The sequence below is a fragment of the Penicillium concentricum genome (genome assembly GCF_028827145.1).
Source record: "Penicillium concentricum strain IBT 3081 chromosome Unknown utg000003l_segment0_segment0, whole genome shotgun sequence".
Classification (NCBI taxonomy): Eukaryota; Fungi; Ascomycota; class Eurotiomycetes; order Eurotiales; family Aspergillaceae; genus Penicillium; species Penicillium concentricum.
The window spans coordinates 593,368-611,832 of record NW_026622756.1 but is presented as its reverse complement, the minus strand read 5'-3'; the positions used below and the strand labels follow the sequence as shown (position 1 = coordinate 611,832).

At 50.4% G+C, this 18,465-nt stretch overlaps 6 protein-coding genes across 6 annotated transcripts; 1 reads left to right on the top strand and 5 right to left on the bottom strand.

Moving 5' to 3' along the window:
* Positions 1-12: 12 nt before the first annotated feature.
* N7517_008088 (MCT family MFS transporter) lies at positions 13-1,425 on the bottom strand (the record flags this gene model as incomplete). Its single annotated transcript, XM_056725818.1, has 3 exons — positions 13-932; positions 992-1,084; positions 1,131-1,425. 3 exons carry the CDS (start codon positions 1,423-1,425, stop codon positions 13-15), a joined length of 1,308 nt encoding a protein of 435 aa, XP_056576669.1.
* Positions 1,426-2,235: 810 nt separating this feature from the next.
* N7517_008087 (acetyl-CoA synthetase-like protein) lies at positions 2,236-6,606 on the bottom strand (the record flags this gene model as incomplete). Its single annotated transcript, XM_056725817.1, has 1 exon — positions 2,236-6,606. The coding sequence occupies one exon, from the start codon at positions 6,604-6,606 to the stop codon at positions 2,236-2,238; it is 4,371 nt and encodes a 1,456-aa protein (XP_056576668.1).
* A 1,205-nt stretch (positions 6,607-7,811) lies between these two features.
* N7517_008086 (acetyl-CoA synthetase-like protein) lies at positions 7,812-10,409 on the bottom strand (the record flags this gene model as incomplete). The annotated part of the gene is made up of 2 exons (XM_056725816.1): positions 7,812-9,908; positions 9,966-10,409. The coding sequence occupies 2 exons, from the start codon at positions 10,407-10,409 to the stop codon at positions 7,812-7,814; spliced, it is 2,541 nt and encodes an 846-aa protein (XP_056576667.1).
* Positions 10,410-11,328: 919 nt separating this feature from the next.
* N7517_008085 (indoleamine 2,3-dioxygenase) lies at positions 11,329-12,814 on the bottom strand (the record flags this gene model as incomplete). The annotated part of the gene is made up of 3 exons (XM_056725815.1): positions 11,329-11,797; positions 11,877-12,439; positions 12,521-12,814. 3 exons carry the CDS (start codon positions 12,812-12,814, stop codon positions 11,329-11,331), a joined length of 1,326 nt encoding a protein of 441 aa, XP_056576666.1.
* A 1,123-nt stretch (positions 12,815-13,937) lies between these two features.
* On the top strand, positions 13,938-15,359 carry N7517_008084 (lactate 2-monooxygenase; the record flags this gene model as incomplete). Its single annotated transcript, XM_056725814.1, has 4 exons — positions 13,938-14,146; positions 14,227-14,248; positions 14,319-14,967; positions 15,022-15,359. 4 exons carry the CDS (start codon positions 13,938-13,940, stop codon positions 15,357-15,359), a joined length of 1,218 nt encoding a protein of 405 aa, XP_056576665.1.
* A 976-nt stretch (positions 15,360-16,335) lies between these two features.
* On the bottom strand, positions 16,336-16,913 carry N7517_008083 (uncharacterized protein; the record flags this gene model as incomplete). The annotated part of the gene is made up of 2 exons (XM_056725813.1): positions 16,336-16,653; positions 16,704-16,913. 2 exons carry the CDS (start codon positions 16,911-16,913, stop codon positions 16,336-16,338), a joined length of 528 nt encoding a protein of 175 aa, XP_056576664.1.
* Positions 16,914-18,465: the final 1,552 nt, after the last annotated feature.

Below are 18,465 nucleotides of genomic sequence, written 5' to 3'. Positions count from 1 at the left end.
ACTCAACCCAATCTAATATATCTTCCGCACCGCCCACCGCGTACCGAGTCCCCTGGCGCAAACGAACAGCACTACCGAGACCATATAAGCCAACCCGCAAAAAAGGATTAATCCCCAATACTTCTCCACCCCATCGCTACTCTGCACGTTAAGAATTTCCCCGGCAATCGGCAACGACACAAGCACGCCCAGCGCCACAAAGATATACGCCGTGCCGTACCTTTTCCCAAAGTCTTCGGTATTGGAAATCTGCGCCACGCATACAGGGCTGAGACTAATAGCCGAGCCGCTCCAGAACCCAAAAAGCGCAGCGTAGCTATTGATGGCAGCCCCGTTCGACCCTGCTTTTAACCAGAGTGAGAGCGAGAGGATCCCGGAGACGGCAGTCGTCACGACCATGGCATTAAAACGGCCGTAATGGTCTGCTGCATAGCCCGGGAGAAGCCGGCCAAGAATAGAGGTTGCGTTGAGGATTGACATGAGCGTGTAGGACTGGGTTATAGTCATGCCATTTGCGCGCGCATACGAGGTGAGGTATGTGAGCGGGATGGTGGCGCCGATGTCAGCGAACATAATTGCAAGGGTAGTCAAGGTAAAAACTGGTTCACAGAGGGGGCGGAAATCAACCGTCCGGCGGCTTGTCTTGCGGTGTTCGAGGCGTGATCGCTGGAGGAGCGCGCCGGTGCTGCAAAGTGTGAGAGTAATGATGCCGAGGGTGCGAATAGCCCAGCCGAACCCTGCCGAAGACACGAGAGCGTTGAAAATTTGTGGGAAGATGATGCCGCCAATACTTCCGGCCGTTGCAACGATCCCTGTAGCGAGGGCACGACCGGTGTAGAACCAGTGGTTTACGACGGAGACGCTGGGGGTGAAGACCATGGATGCGGAGATTCCCCCGAGGACGCCGAAGCCGAGCATGAACTGGTAGTATTCTATGGGACAATTAGAGGGTAGGATAGGGGAGGGGCTTGGCGCGACGGCTGTCACATACCTTTTGAGACACTGAATGCCATAACAGCGGTCGTGAGACCAATCGTGCCGAAAACAAGCAAGTGCTTCGGGCCATAACGGTCGAATATCGGCCCTAAACCCTCATTAATCGTGCTCTTCTCACGGTGAGAGGGACGTACCAAACTGAACACCACCAACTAACAAGAAGAACATATAAACGCTGAAAATCCAGGATATTGACGAGTGCGAGTACTCGCTCAGCAGATTGGTCGAAAGCCAGTCGGCAAATACGCCAGTGCTGTTCATGAGCCCGAAAGATGGTAGACAAGCGCACCATGAGCCCAGAACCACGAGCCATGCGTGCAAGCCTCCATCCGGAAATGACTCGGGCGAGTCGTCAGCAGATGCATATTCCGTAGGCGTTGAGACTGCCTCATGCTTATGGGCGGTGGTTTCTTTTACCATAGTGTTCATTGTGAAGTGTATGCAGCAGATTCAACTCGGTTTGGTGGGGGGAATTCTCAAACAGTCCTCCGGCTCTTCATTAAAAGCACTCGAGAAGGACATTCAATAAATAAACCCCTTGCATGGGGTAAGGCTGGGGGTTCCTCCGTACATTGCTCTTTGGTACCAAGAATGGAACGGCGGGGGATCTACTAAGACCGCAGATCCATTGATTATTGCAGACCAGTCCACTGCATTCGGGTTACCAAAGTAGGCCATCCTTTGTTCGACTCAACTGGCTCTGGGTGAATGAATTTGGCCTAATATGCAGGCGATTTCGAACTATAATACAAGACAACAAACTCAATATCCTACTACAGTAGAGGAGAGCGTTGAGTAAGGGAGATTCGGACATACTGTTCGAGACAGTATATCTGCTCTGCAGCTTTGAAAATACAATGGATGTACGTAGCAAGGCCGTGATATGCCTTCGCGAATTTACTGCCAGCTTGAGTTCGGTTACCTTGATACTTTACTCCTCTCCCTGTGGGTTTTTGGGCAAACCGGTCAAAGTGAAATGAGTTGACTGCTATACCTACGAGCTGCCGTGGTATTTGTCTCGACTCTTCTACCTTGTCTCCGGAGCCGTGACCGATCCTTCCCAGACTGAGGTCTACCACTTATTATAGTTACAGAAAGAATTGCCTACGATAGCGAATTATCTTTCAGACTTTCATTAGACACGACAGGGACTTGGCATCAATCGATTCAATCTTTGATCATCTATCCTACCAGCATCTCAGGAATTCGTGAGCCGCACCTTTGGCTAAACCAACGCACTCACGCATCTCCTGTCTCCAAATAGGGGAATGACCTCTTCTCCCCCGTCTCAATGACGGCCTCCATAAATACCCGAACAAGAGGGTCCATACCGACCCGGCCAGCCCTTTCCAACCACTCTTGCGTGCTAATCTTCTCATAACTGCCTCCATAAAGCTGACTTAGACGCTCACCCAGCTCTCCAAGGGGGACCTTCACTCCGCTCGAATAGTGCTTGATCCGTAAGGCCCCCTGCCCCTTTCCGTCCTTGGATAGAGAACGAAGACCAGAATTTACTTTCAATGCCTCCCGAATGATTTCAGCAGCAACTTCTTTAACCTCCTTAAAATCGAGATACCCACACATTCCCTCCTGCGCAGGAAAGGCGCCCAGCTCCCTCGAAAACCGCACGATACAGTTCATGCTATCTGTGTTCGGCGCTTCCTCACCGATAATATAGCAAGGGCGATGGATACACACATTCAACATTGTTTTCTTCGCCACACGCTCAAGGAAGACCTCACTAGCCCATTTGGAAGCGATGAGGCCGTCGGAGCCGTCAGTTGGAGGCTTGTACTCCGATACTGAGATCGACGGGTATGATGTGGCGCCGGAGAGCAGGGTCAAACGGTTCGAGGAGATGTAGTGCATGGGTACGTGTGCGCGGAGGGCGAGCTCGGCGAGGAATATTGTTGAGTGGAAGTTTGGGGCTCGCGAAGAAGCGTAGCGGTTCATGCAGTTGCCGAACGTGCCGGCATGGATGATGAGGTCGATGGTGGTGGAGAGGTGGTTTAGGGTATCCTGGGAAAGGCCGAGGGAGGAGTCTATTAGCAGGCCCGGGTGGACTGTGATGCGGTCGGAGGGTGGGAGTGAGGATATCTGCTCGGGTTCGACAGCAATGCAGTGGACTGTCGTAATGCTGGGGTTCGAGAGGAGGGAGTGCAGGATTGCTTTGCCCATGAAGCTGGCCGAGCCTGTTAAGAGGACTTTGTGGATCGTGCCTGCAGTGCCTGCAGTGCGTGGGTGTTCGTCCAGGCAGTACCCTTGGGGTTGATACTTGAGGAAATGTTCGGGTACCTTTGTCTCCTCGTCCCAGTTGATCGTGTCATCAGTGACTTGCGCTCGTTTGGAGCTCAGCATTCGGGACATCTTCCCCAACGTGCTTTCCTTGAATAGCTCGGCGAGGGGGATGGTTATTGTCATTGATTGCCGGATGAGCCCCTGCAACTTGGCCAGAAGGACCGACGTGCCTCCCACGGCGAAGAAATCGGACCTTGGCTGGATCGCCAGTCCTGGGACAGAGCTCCCCTGCAGGACTTGCTCCCACAATACCTTCAGCTCGGCCTCCGCAAGCGTAAAAGACTGGTCGGTTCCTGGACCAGCAGGGGACTTGATCTCAGGCAGCGGGAGCATCGCCAATGCCTTCCGATCTACCTTGCCATTCGACGTCGTCGGAATGGTATCGACGGGAATGAGAATACTCGGGCGTGTGGACTGAGACAGGGGAAGCTCAGCCACGATATTCTGAAGCTGGCCCTGAGTCACAGCCTTGCCAGGCGCGAGAACCACATGCGCGATGAGTAATCGTGACTCACCCTCCCCTCTGGGCGACGCAACAGCGTGTGAAATTAGATCGGGCACCGCTGCTAAGATCGCATGCGAGACCTCCTCAAGGTCCACACGGATTCCGTGCAGTTTGATGACGGTTTCGCCGGTCATCCGGGCGATGAAGACAAGTGAGCCATCTTCGAGCAGTCGACCTTGGTCTCCTGTTTTGTAGAGCTTTGTCCACCCGCGCGCGCGGTATTCATCTGAGGCGAAGGGGTTGGCGAGGAACTTTTCCTTCGCCATTATAGCGTCCAGATAGCCCAGGGCGACGACCGCACCGCCAATGCAGACTTCGCCGGGGAAGCCGGGACCGAGGAGGTTGAGGTGTTCGTCCACAATGTATAGTGCTGTGTTGGGTAGGGCCCTACCAACATTGCCTACTACCATGGTGGTCGCTGGCTCTTTACCTCCCGAGACTGGGGCTACTGAACAAAGCGAGACACCCCCTGCTTCAGTGGGCCCATATACAATAGTAATTTCCGGAGAAAACCGCGCACCCAACCGCGCCTGGAACTCTCTGACCAGGTGATCCGTGACAAGCTCACCGCCGATAATCGCATACCGCCATGACCTTAGCAGCGTCAGGAAATCCGCCCCGTACCGGAGGAGCATCGTGTGCTCGGCGGGTGTGCCCAGAGTCATCGTCACGCACTCTGCGACCATCAACCGCGAAATGGCAATCGGGTCGAACCGCATCTGCTGCGGCACGATCACCAAACTCCCGCCGAAGCAGAGCGCCAGGAACACCTGTGCGACACCCATGTCGAATCCCGGGGAACTCTGCTGGAGGACCGTCTCCGGGCGGGAGGAGAATGTTACGGCCCCTTGGGAGGTGATCCAGTTTGTGAAGAGGCCCTGTTGGAGCATGATTCCTTTCGGTTTGCCGGTTGAACCGCTGCTGTAGAGGATCATGGCCAGAGATGAGGAGGTGCCTCTGATGGGAGTCGGAGCGAGGCTATCGTCTGCTTCAAAATCATCAACATGGAGAACGAGTGTCTCTTGACTTCTAAACTGATTCACCCTCTGTACAGTCGTTGTCTGGCAGAGAATCACCGACGGCTGGCAATCCTCTATCATAGCCGCCTGGCGCGCTGCTACAAAGCTAACATCCACAGGAACATAGACTGCGCCGACCCGAAGCACCGCTAGCATAGCTGCAATAGCTTCGATCGAGGGTTCGCAAAAGACAGCAATCCGCGACCCGGTTCCAACTCCGCTATCAACGAGTGCAGACGCAATCGCATTTACACGCGCTGCCAGTTCCGTGTAGGTATGAGAACCTGTATCATCTGTCACCGCGACAGCCTGTGCATGATCCCTTGTAATATCATCAATCCGCTCAACCAGGGTTTCCGGCCACCGATAATCAACAATCCCGCCTTCCCCGAGACGAAGGGTCGCGTCAATGACAGGCTTGGGAAACAATGCATACTGATTTACAGCTAGAGACTGATCCTCACAAACACTCTCCAGAAGATGAGAATACATCTCTGAAAACATCTGCACGCTCTGCCGAGTGTACAAGTAGTTCCGGCTCTCAATTTCGAGCAGCCATGGACCCGTCTCTGAAGGGGTGAAATTGATGCTCATGTCATAGGGCAGTCTCGCCTGCACAGCGTCTACATACTGCAGCGATGCCGTCTTGCCCAGAGGTAAACTGAGTGTCTCGCCCATGCGGTAGTTGACCATGATTTGGAAGAGCGGCGTGTGTGTTGAGTTGAGTGGGACTTTTAGTCTGTCTATGAGCATGCCGAAAGGTATGGCCGAGTTGCTTAGTGCTGCGATTGCAGTAGAGGCTGTGCGTCGGAAAACATCGGTGAATGTATCGCCTTTGTCTAGACGGAGTCGAAGGGGGAGTGTATTCACAAAGAAACCCAGCGTACGCGCGAAGCGATGATCAGATCGTCCGGCATCTGTGGCGCCGATGCAGATCTCCTCTGTTCCAAGCAGACGACAGAGAAGAACTTGGATCACAGAGAGATGGAAATGGAAGGGCGAACTGCGCAATGTGCGCGATAGGACCTTAACCCGCTCTGTACATGCCGCACTTATCTTCATCGTGATCGCGTGGCTCCCAAAATCTTTCGAGGCCACTCGCTCCTTCACGCGCGAAAAAGGGAGCAGGGAACTCGGCTCAGGAAGTGGCATCAAATTCTCTCTCCAGTACTCGAACTGCCGATCCAGATCGCCCGATTCGATCGCCCGATACTGCGCGTCCGCATAGTCCGTATACGGCGGCGGTACCGCCGCCAGCTGTTTCTGCTGGTAGGCCAGACTCAACTCCTTGAGAAAAATAGACCAGCTGTACCCATCAATCACGAGGTGGTGAAAGTAGAAGAGGATCAGATACTCTCTCCCGCCTTCCTCTGCTCCAGATTGGGCATGCTTGTTGGGAAATACCGTAACCCGGAACGCGTCTCCTTGATCCATTCTCCACACAATCTCCTTCGCCTTCTCCATCTCCCGCGTGTACAGACCCCCGACGAGATCTTCCTCGATGTACTCGAAAGAGGGCGCCGGCTCAACACGCACGCCCTGCAACAACTCACGCGTGCTTGGATCCATGAAAATTGCAGTCTGCAGCGTCTCGTGCCGTGGCAGGACTTGCTTTAGGGCACATTCAAACCGCTGGATGTCGAAATCACCGGTGGTTCTGTAGGCCACGGCCATGTTGGCTTGCGTCGGGTCGGACATGTATTGCTCGGCGAACCAGAAGCGGGATTGCACTGGGGACACCCGGTGTACTCGTTTGAAGCTTGGTGATGGGGGATTCGGCTGCGCCATGATTGAACGATTGACTCTTGATTGAAGATGATGATTTTGGATGAGATGAGATCTTGTCAAGTCTACTGGTGCTGGGTATTCCTTCCTTCTTTCATTCCTTCTTTCAAAGAATTATAGGATCTGATTCTCGAAGAGAAGGTGGCTTTGTACAACATAATTTGATGCATGAACCCATTCTCCACTTACACGAGCCCTACATTGGTGGTGGTATGGTACCCAACGTACCTGGAGCACACAGACGCACACCTCACTCTCCTCTCCTCACCCACGGCGCATTGGAGGTCAGAGACATGTATCAACACATAACGGACAGTATTTTATTTTGGGACCCAATAATACCACCATCGGACTCGTATCTCACCTCGCGTGCACGGAGGACACGACCGGACAGGAGAGTGGATTGGTTGTAGTCCGGCTACGAGTTGCAGGTCTCCACCCTTTAGAGGGCCTAACTATGCCCAACCCTGAGAATATATGCGCGTATACCACTGGGTGTATTACATTGCATTGATTCATATGGGCTACGCCAGGGAGATAGACTGTGTAACAGGTTTTGAGGTTACTGTTATGCAACATTCTTTGGCAACTGCAGGCCACGTCACCGTATAAACATTTAGTGCTGCCTACAAGAAAGTAAGGGAGGTAACCGTGGTTCAATGTGCTCCTGCTGTTGTTCTGGTTTCCCCGGTATTCGGCGAGGCGGTCTGGGATAGTGCATGTAGGATATGCGCATTCTTAGTGCTCCACGTCTGTGTTACATTAGTTAAAATCGTATTATATATGCTACATTGGCTTTGCAAATACATATAGGGTTACACAGGGAAGCAATGGACGCCACCGAGTGCTATGTACATAGGTAAGGAGGAGGGCGGGGGCTGCATTTCCCTCGTGGGGCGCAGCTATTGCGGTGAGCCCATGCGGACCGAACCGCAACCGTGGAGTTAATGAGGTAAACTTAACTACATGTAGTTAACTAGTTAACGTATTTCACTAGCGAATTGGCCACGCCACCGAGTGAAATACGTTAACCAATTTACAATTGTTTACCTAAGTCAATGCACGGATCCAGCTGATGGATTATGCGTAGTGCGTTGCGGACCGGCCGGCAGTTCTTGGTAAATTTCTCCATGTATAGCGTTACATCTTAACCGGTCATGACCTGCGCATTGTTTGGCTTCAACCCTGAGAGAGGAGACAAATCTCTTCTAATTCAAGCGATTCCTCTCTACAGCATCTGCAAGCCCCGCAATAGTCTCTTTCTCAAACAAATCCTGCACGGTCAGCGGTATATTTTCCGCCTGGCACATAGAAACTAGCTGCATTGCTCCAATCGAGTCGCCTCCAAGCACGTAGAAACTATCATTGACTCCAATCTCCGTAGGTTTGAGGTCAAGTAGGAGAGCGAACATTCGATGAAGGGCTAGCTCGGCAATAGAGGATGGCTGGGCCTTTTCGTTCTCTCCAGTCTTTGGTTCGGTTCGGTAACGTAGTAGCTGATGCTGGCTGAGTGTGGCGGCTTGGGTCCGTATGGCTCTTCGATCGAGTTTTCGGGAGACTGTCATTGGCACATTTGATAGGGGGATGTAAACGGTTGGGACCATGTGGCCTGGGAGTTGTTCGCGCAGTTTCGACACAGCCTTCCGCGCGCGTAGATGGAACTGTTCGTCTGGTGTCATGAAAAGCGACGAATCTTTGGCCGTAGATGCTCCTTGGTCGAGAATAAATGCCATGAGTGATGGAGAGGCTGAGTTCTCCGCTGGAACCACTACATCTGCAAGAAAAATGGCGTCATGCTCCATCCCATCCCAGCACTCCCGAAGATGATATTCCACCTCCTCCAGCTCAATTCGGTATCCACGCAACTTGACCTGACTGTCCTTGCGGCTAACGTAGCGCAGCGTCCCGTCGGGTTCGTACTTGGCGAGGTCGCCTGTCTTGTATAGTCTCCGTTGGGGACAGGCGTCCCCGCGAAACTGCCGCAACCATACCGGATCAACAACAAACGCCTCAGCTGTTTTCTCTTCGTCATCTAAATACCCATGCGCAAGGTAAGGCCCTTCAATAAGCAACTCGCCCACTGCACCAAGAGGCGCAAGCTGAGTATGGTCATCGGTATCAACAAGCCAGATACTACCAAGAAACGCCTCCCCAATGTTCATCGTATCCCTTGTCCCGGGCTTCTGCGCACTCAGAATCCCTCCCCATTCCGTCATACCATACCCAATAAGCAACCAAAATTCACCCTCGAAGATCTCGTACGCGTTCTTCGGGATAGCCTCAGCGCCCGTGAGAATCGTTTGCATACTCCGCAGATTCTGGGTATCAAGCGTCTTCAACGTCGACGGCGTCATGGTCATCCAAGTAACGCCCATCCGGTTCATGGAACCCTGTAGATCATTCATCCGGTCGTGATCTGTAGGGATACAGAGTGTGCCACCGACGGAGAGGGCACAGAAGGTTTCAACGAGGGATGCGTGCACGCTGTAGGAGGCGAACTGGAGGACCCGGCTGGTGCGGGTAATTTGGAGGGGTAGCGCGTGTGCAGCAAAGCCTGTCAGTCCGCTATGTTTCATTATGCAGCCTTTTGGGCGGCCGGTGCTGCCAGAGGTAAAGAGGATATAGGCGGTAGAGCTTGCTGTTCGCTGGGGGGTGGTGTATTCTGGGGGAGATAGTTGCGCCATAGCATCTGCACTGACGCGGACTACCGTTCTTTCCGCGCGCTCTAAGCTGGCAGCGTGTGCAGGAGATGCGAGAATGACACGTCCATTCACTCGATCGATAATTCCTTCAAGTCGCTTTGTAGGTTGGAGGGCTTCCAGTGGGACAAATGCAGCCCCAGATCTAATCACAGCTAGCACTGCGACAATCGCCCAGAGGGACTTTTCCATACACAGAGGCACCATGTCACCCGGACAGACTCCAAGGGATTGTAAATGGGCAGCCAGTTTCAATGACAGGCTCTTCAGTTCGGCGTAGGTCAGGTTGCCGTCCCAGGAGTGGATTGCGGCGGCAGTGGGATTTGAAAGAGCATGCTGATCTATGATAGCGTCGATAATTTGGCCGTCCAGTTGGTCAAAATAAGACTTGTTGTTCCACTGAGCGATCTGGTCATAATCCTCGGGACTGAAGATTTTTGCTTCTCGCATCTTCTGCTCGGGGTTCTTCACGAGCCACTGGATTGCCTCTGCCATGTTACCCTGGAGACGTTTGGCGCGGGATTCGGATATAGCAGGTGACCTATAATACAGTCTTGCTGTTGGATTTTCATCGTTCACACTCAGGGCAATCAGGACATCGTAACGCTAATGATTATGTCAGTGCCTATTCAATTAACACGGATACTCGATATAAATCCTTACATGGTCTTTGCATCCCGAGTGGCAGATTACACTAACTGTTTCCTTCAAGTCCCTCTCTCCTTGATGAAACAAAATAGCCGTGCTCACTTCAGGCCGGAATTCCAACCCAAGGGGCTCTAATTTGTGCTTATTCCCCAATAAGAAGTCTTTCACCCGAGCCTCAGGATCAATGCTCACTAAACAGATGGAACTCTGTCTCCTGGTTTTCTCCTCGGTGGCCTTGCTTGAAGAGATATAATGAACACCAAAGCTGACAGTGTCCGTGTCAGTGAACTTGTGGACCACAACAGCCCATGCTATGAGTGGAATTGTGGACAGCCCATTCTTCGTCAGCCCGTTGAGTTCAGCCTGGGCTGTCAGGTATGTCATGGCCGTCTCCTTCATCGGCTGCTGGTTCGAGACGGTGTCATTGTCGACGTGCGTGATACAGAATTCGGCCTCCATGTCTTATGATAAAAAAGTCTTTTAGAATCCAATGGCTCAATCAGCCAACAGCAGGTAGACGTTGTTTTTGGGAAATGGGTAAATATTAAGTGCAATCCACCAGAGTAACCTATCAATATATCCACGGACGAGCACCGAAAATACATACTTCCAGTATTCGCATTGTCTCCCTCAAGTCTCACCGCTGGTCCGAATATGGCGGAATGCTAGGCTCATACCTTTTGCTTCGTCGCACTATGCATGGCTATGCATTAAAACAGGTATCTACCCAGCGGTATAGGCGCCAGCTGCCAAAACCATATTTCCGGTAAATGTTGATGCCTTGATGCATAGTTTGGGTGTGGCGGCCTGAATTAAGACCGGCAGAAGAATTAAAATACCTGAAATTCTATGACACTCCCCTTCATAATCAAAGTAGCCTGATTTTGCTAGCGCTTACAACTCTCGAAAATGAAGGTTGCATCCCATACAAATGGAAATATCTCGACTTTCTTAGACGGTTTATAGGTGTCAAAAATGAAGCTTGTGAACCCATACAAAGTGAGATATCTCCATTTCTATGCTGATGAAACCCTTAATTTTGGGATGAATAATTTACATTACATTGTATAGGACGGTGTAAGGAGCGGTTAATAACCAGATTAAATCATGCATTGAGGCATCAAATATTTACTAGAAATGGGGTTTTGGCAGTTGGCGCCTATACCGCTGGGTATATCCGTGTTCTTCTACATTTACATTACTTTGGGAGCAAAGATTCTCTTTCTGCTCTTCCTGGATCATTCTATGTTATGCCATTCGGTCTTCTCCGGGCATTCAATACACGTTTTGCGCACAAATATTAAAAGAAATAAACTAAATGTGAATAATTCAGAACTGCTGCGTACGCTCCTAGAGGGAATGACACAGGACCAAGCTTTCAATGGCTACCTTTGTCTTCGCCCTCGTTTATCGCCGTAGTCTTGCTGACAGCAACAAGGTCCTTCTTCGTCAATATTACGTCCTTAACCCCTGAACAAGGCCGCTGGGCCGTCCCACAACAAGCAGACTTCGTCGTATCTCTCGACGCCCGAAGAAATTGCATGAAATCAGTACCACCGGTTCCCGTGAGTTTTACCTTCATGTGACGGTCGAGTCCGGGTACTGCTGATATTGGCATGGGAATCCCTTTTCTCATCGGGATTAAGATATATCTTGCCACAACGCGGATATGCGCGTCCCTGAAAGCGCCAAGCTTTGTCACGGCTTTGCTATACGCCCTGTAGACGGCAGAATTGGGACAGTGGCTTAGTACGTAGTCCCTGATGTTCGATATCTCCATCATGAGTGAGAGGAAAGCTCTGTGGGTGCCGGGCATGTAGTCTCTCATATCCTGAGAAATCATTCTTCTGTCAGCTTCACCACATTTCTTATGTATTTAGCCTTGAACGGTGCAACCCCTTATGGACTTGACATGCCTTGAAAAACCCACAATCCTGCTTAGTCCCCAACACAATATCGAAAAACTGAATCAGCGAACTCTGCGCATTACTCCCCCCACAGAACTGCACCCACTCGCCCTCCCCACATCGACAGTTCGAATAAAGCACCCCCTCCGGTAGCCCGGCACCAGCCATATTCTTGCTGCCCCTTAAGAAGGGCCGAAGCTTATGATAGAAGAAATCTGCAGAGAGTCTCTCGTCGAGCCGTGCCAGGATCTCGCATATCCGATCCATGCACGTAGAAAATGCCTCGAGGAAAGATGTAACTGTCTTTCTGTCACAAATCGTTGTGGCGTCAACGGCAGAGAGCGCCAGGGGGATGAGCGGGGCGCCTTGGGCTTCTATTGCGACGGAGGTCGTGTAGAACCATTCTTCTTCATGTGAGCCTGTAAATGTAATTTGGGCGGAGTAGGATGAGGGGTTTGTGCGGTCTTCCTCATCTCCGAGGGTTGTGTTCCAGAGGCAGTAGGTAGCGAAGGTTGCGCAAGGAATTATTTTGAAGTGTGAGGAGACGCTTCGGAGAGGGGAGGTGATTGATAGAGGTAGTTTCTATGGTTGGTAGATTGGATTAGCGTGTGTATCTTTCTAGGCTTCCAGGCTAAGATCTGGGCAGCTAGGTTCATTACTCACCTTTCGCGGCTCGTTGCCACTCCAAATATATCCCTGAGAGAGGAAGCCAAGAACAAGATATGCCCTACGCCATTCATCCTCTGTTCGAAGTTTTGCTGTTGAGAGTACCGGAAGATTGTCGACTGCATCACTGAGAGTGTTGGTTTTGATAAGCTGTGGCAGGCCATTCACGATACTTTCCCAAGGACTATACAAAGGATCTGCAAGTTTCCCCAAGGGCTTTGTCTCTGGGAGAAAGCCGGATATAGCCGAGACCCCGTATTGTCTCAGCTCTAGATCCCCAAATAGTGCCATGGCTTTGTTGCTTCCGGTTGAGCCGGTGCGTTTGATGTGGGGGTTTAAATATCGTCAATGGACGATAGATAGCACAACCACAACAAGATCCCACATCGCGGCTTATAGCATTGACTGGGAGACTTCTAGTGTGAAAGTACCGCAGCATAAAGTATGCAGTACACAGTCCAATGGCTGACCTTCTTCAAATCCTCTATATCCCAGTTTTTTGGTCACACTCGAATCATGCGCATTCCCATAGCATCAAGCTAGATGTCTGAATCGTTCACGAGGTGACTATGTTAATCCTATCCCGTTACAAAAACGCACGGGCTTGAATGAAACCCATCTGTGCCTGAGCCAATGCTAGCCCCAAGCAAGGAGTATAGGTCCTCCCTCGGAGACACCTTGTATCATATCCTTTCTACTTCGAAATGCATCACGACTATGACCGCTCCTAAGGACGAGGGTGGACTCCGCTGGAATATTTCCATATTGCATCATCAGGAAGACGAGACAATGTCAAACTCATGAAGTAAGGGATGGTATTTTGGTACGCCACTGTCTATGTACCTGCGGTCCTGAGTAACATGATTTGTTGACACGTAGCACAATTGATAAGTGGCTTAAGTCTTCAAGTTAATTATGCCTTGAATATATATGCAGGCCCCTTACGCTCCTCACGCATTGCATAGAGTGATCAGTATTATATAGTAGTATCAGACATGCCGAACATTCAGCTCCGCCATCCCAGGCAATACAATATACGGTGAAGTTTGGGGAATTATTCCGTGCCTTTTGTTACACTTAGTACTAGCAATGGCTGGAACAATAAAAAAAAAAAGAAACTACAATCCTCTCCGATCTACATCAGAGACCCAGTATGCTGTGCAGGCTCACCGCTAATATTGGTCATTTAGGTTGCAGAAATGGACTCTCTAGATGCTTTGGTGCAACTGCCGCAGCCACAGACAATACTCTCTTGGGCAATAGTTTGGCCTGAACTTATATCAAACTACCATGATCTTAAGGGCTCTTGTCCCGCCCAGCAAACGTCCAAATTAGCTATTTATTCTCCTAAGATCATAGCCTTTTGCAAGATACTCCCGTGTACCGGCCACTTCGGTCGACCTGATCTTCCGCAATGCCTCCAATCAACTTCGGCAGCTACCAAACGAAGATCTACCACGAAGGTGCACTAGGAAAATTTCCTGCCGTAACCACAAACCCAACGCTCCTCGAAGAACATGCCCGGAAAGTTCTCAGTGCTCGTGCATACAGCTATGTTGCCACCGGGGCAGGGGAGAAAGCAACGATGGATGCCAACCGGCTAGCATTTCGTCAATGGAAGTTGTAAGTCCTCAAATCCAGCAAAGTGGGAGAGCGCGGGAAAGGGTATTCATGGGATCGAATGTCTAACCTGGGTGTTGTAGAATCCCAAGAGTTATGAGGCCGGTTCGTTTTCCCCTCTCTGCTTCTCCAATATCGGCTAGATATTTTCCTTGAAGGGTAAGAACTAAGACAGGATGTCTTCCAGATGGACAACCAAAGTATCTCAGTCAACCTCTTCGGTCAGGAATACAAATCTCCTCTCATCGTTGGACCAGTAGGCGTGCAAGGCCTCTTCCACAAGGACAAAGAAACCGGTGTTGCCGAGGTCTGCGCAGAACTTGAGGTGCCCTACACCCTAAGCACAGCAAGCAGCAGCTCGATTGAGGAGGTTGCTGCAGCAAATAAATCCGGCCATCGATGGTTCCAGCTTTATTGGGTGCACGACAAGGATATCCTCCTCTCGTTGCTCAAACGAGCCAAAGACAATGGGTTTACGGTTTTGGTGGTGTCCCTTGACACATGGACATTGGGATGGCGGCCTACAGATCTTGATCAGGGATATTTTCCATTTTATTGGGGAATTGGCAATGAGGTGGGTTTTACGGATCCGGTGTTTAGGGCCAAGTATGAGAAGGCAGGTGGAAAGATCGAGGAGGATATTATTGGCGCTGCGAGTGCTTGGGTTGCAGAGCTGAATGAAAAGCCGCATACGTGGGAAGAGGTGGACTTCTTGAGGAAGCATTGGAAAGGTCCGATTGTGTTGAAAGGAATTCAGCATGTAGATGATGCTAGGAGGGCGCTGGAGACAGGGTGTGAGGGGTTGGTTGTTTCGAATCACGGGGGTTTGTGTTTATCCTATCCCGTTGGTTTGACATGTTCTTATTGATGCCTTGTAGGTCGACAAGTTGACGGTGCTATTGGGTCGTTGGATGCGCTTCCAGAGATTGTGGATGCGGTGGGTGACAAGATGACGGTGATGGTTGATTCTGGGATAAGAACTGGGGCGGATATCATGAAGGCATTGTGTCTTGGGGCGAAGGCCGTTATGGTCGGAAGGCCTATCATATATGGCCTTGCTATCGATGGTAAGAGGGGTGCAAAATCTGTGATTGAGGGTTTACTTGCAGATCTGTGGCTGGGTATGGGATTGGCCGGGATGGAGACGGTTGCGGATTGCAGTCGGGATTGTATGAGGAGAATCAAGTATCCTGGTGACTTGAAGAGCATGTTGTGATACCACCGGGATTAGCTCATGAGGCTTGCTGACTATGATTTGATTTCGGCTTTCATATGACCCCCTTGGCAGGAAGTTCCCCTGAGGGAGCTAATGCCCTGAAATGAACTTGTCTTTTCTTTTGGCCAAGTCTTTGCTGAGTTTCATTTTTTCTTAGACAAGTACTGCTTTTAGATTAGCGTTATAGGGGTCGTTCACCATTCAGGGGCTAAAACTCCCTAGAGTGCCGACATGCTCACAGGTCATGTAGAACTTGTCGACATAATATAGATGCGAAACCCTTATGAATGATACTTAGCTCCTGTATAATGTACTTCTGGGAACAGTGTCACCGCCTACACTGCAGTGTTTCTCAAGCATGGACCCTAAAGGAGTAATATCAGGTACCAAACCCTTTTAGGGGGGTTAAAAAGGATATAAACGAAGCGGGCTCTGCGGCCTTAATAGGTAAGGCTCCACATCGGGTCGATGATTAGCTTCCAATGAGATGACTAAACATGTTGTTCTCAGCCGCAACACCACAAACCACATGGAATAGACTTCTGTACTGATTTAATTTTGGACATGAAGATGACGGGCCGAGGGTATGAGGTTCAATCACGACGCAAAATTTCGAATCATCCGGCGCAGCAACCGGTCCTCTTCTTGGATTTCTCTGATACTGTATTCTTGGATACCCGTGTTTTGGTAACCCTTCCTTGGGGTGCTTTGAGGCCCCTAAAGATCCAGAAACAGCGTCTCCTGGCCTTATGGTTCGCTGTCCAAACTAGACACATATAAGTAGAATCTATTCATTCGCGTCTACTGGGGTAGAGATGAAACGGCCATATCGGTTTCCTAGGGGAGCATCCAGTAGAAATTTGAGCCTATTGGTAGTTGAGTCTGTAGAAGATATCACTTGGCGTTAAGCTTGGGTGTGCGTTGATTATAGACTTTCAGTCATTGAACTAGACCTGCAACACGATATATACATGCTTTATCCTGCAAAAGGATAGCATCCGATATATCCCGTGATTGGTACCCGGCAGATAGGACACTTCTCCATTGTTCCAAGACTTCCTGCGCATGACCTGCACACCATGTGTCCACATAGAATGAGCACCCAGCGATCCGGCTGCATATAATAGATCTTGCACTCTAGGATATGCTTTTCTCTTTGCTGGGAAAGTTCCTCTTGCGTCTTTTGGTGCCTCTCCCTCTCCTGGCGAAGTTCATCTCGAAGGATGCGATTTTTCTCTTGTAGCCGTTGCATTTTATGGCTAACCGCCCCCCAGAGCTCCTCAAAGGCGTTTTCCTGGTCCATTGTTAGTTAAGGACGAACAAGGTCTTATGGGGAACTGGTACCAAAGTAGACGGCTCTTTCGTTTCGGTTCTTTTGCGTTTGCGTGATGGTGTCTTATCCGTCTCATCAGCGACTGATTCGACGATCATACTCTCAAAATCTCGATAAGTGTAATCACGGCGAGGGGCCCTCCGAGGTCGTGAGCTACCTGGCTCGAGGCTTGGCAATTCTTCGTCATCGGTGATAACAATCGTGTCGGAGGGGCTTGCCATCGTGATCTTTGTCGCCACTCTCAGGGGAGGAAAGTCGATACAAGCTTGGGAAGAGGAAAAAGAGAATGTCAGAGCATACAACAGGCTGGGGGAAGGAGGCCCTTTATATACCTAGATCCAACGGTGACGGACTCAGCCTCGGGAAATAATTGGACACTGGTGCGATCGCAATCTTCCAAGCTACATTACACGATTGGGCATCAAGTCGTGATAGTGATGCAACTAGGCGATAGCGTTGTATGTGCTGCCCCGACGAGGCAGACAGTGTATACCTATATTTATCCGGATCTCCCTACTTGCTTGCGGCTCAGGAGATCATGGCCTGCTTATTCTTGTCTTTGAAGTTCCTGCACTGAATTCGAGCAACGCCAGCGACTGACTGCGCATATGATGCACATCAATAGCATGGCGATCATATGTAGCAAGGATACTTCTAGTTGCAGTTGAGGTGACTATTCTTTTAGATGAATAGCGCCAAAGTGGATCCAGCGTCGTAAAACATGGAACATCGTCTGGAAGCTCCTCATCCGCAAAGCATTTCTAGATTCTCAGACTTCTCGAGATCTTCCTTGGTAGCACGCGACAGCTCGTGGGGCACGGAAACAGGTTGCTGGGCTGAGTCGCCATCACTTTGAATTTCGCTTGGATCCAGTAGCTAGGCTATAAGATAATCCGACGTAGCCGATTTAGAAGCCTTCCTCTTAGACCAGCCCCTTAATGGACCTCCTTTGGGGACGTCATTGTAAGAAGAACGATTATCCGTAAGAACGCGATTCACTGCAGTCTGTATCTCACTGGTCGATGATCCCGACCGCACAACATCGATAATATGGTGGACATTAGAAGTCCGTATTGCCTTAGAAACCCGTCCATAAATTGTTGATGGTACTTAAGTTCTTCTTCCATCATACTTAAGTAGACTTTGCGTCGTTTGTCAGAGCTCTTATTGACATCGCAGACACAGTCGCGTTTTCTGCATTCCGAGCACGGATTTCCACCACTGCACTATTTTAACGAAAAGTAAGTAGAAGATCTATACTATTATAATATTCCCTACCTTTTGTCCGCCGACGCTGACATTCTTTGCAGGCAGTGGAATGTCTTCGTATCTTGTTTTGATGCTTCATTTTGAAATTGATCAACTACTGCTTCTTTGTTGGTTGTTATTGGAGGCCGAATGGGTCTGAAGGGGGAGCAGACATAGTCATATAGTGTGTTGAGAGGAAGGGTGGAGGAGACGGTTAGCGGGAAGTAGAAGGTGGGGTGACCGAGATACATAACGAGTCAAGTCAGACAGAGAGCGGGCCAAAAAAACACCCTTCCGCCTTCTTCATCGTGGGACGGTTTCAGTGGCTGTATATAAGCGCCCACCGAGGCTCTGAAACGAGAACGCGGGTCTAGCGTCCACAGCATGCACTGTCGTCCAATGAAAGCCACTGCACAGACCCGCTCCTACAGCAAGATGATAAGCCAATGAACGCAATCCTCACTGAACAGCGTCTGGCTAAACCGCCATCCGCAATTCGTGGTCGCTAGACCATCTCAAAACCAG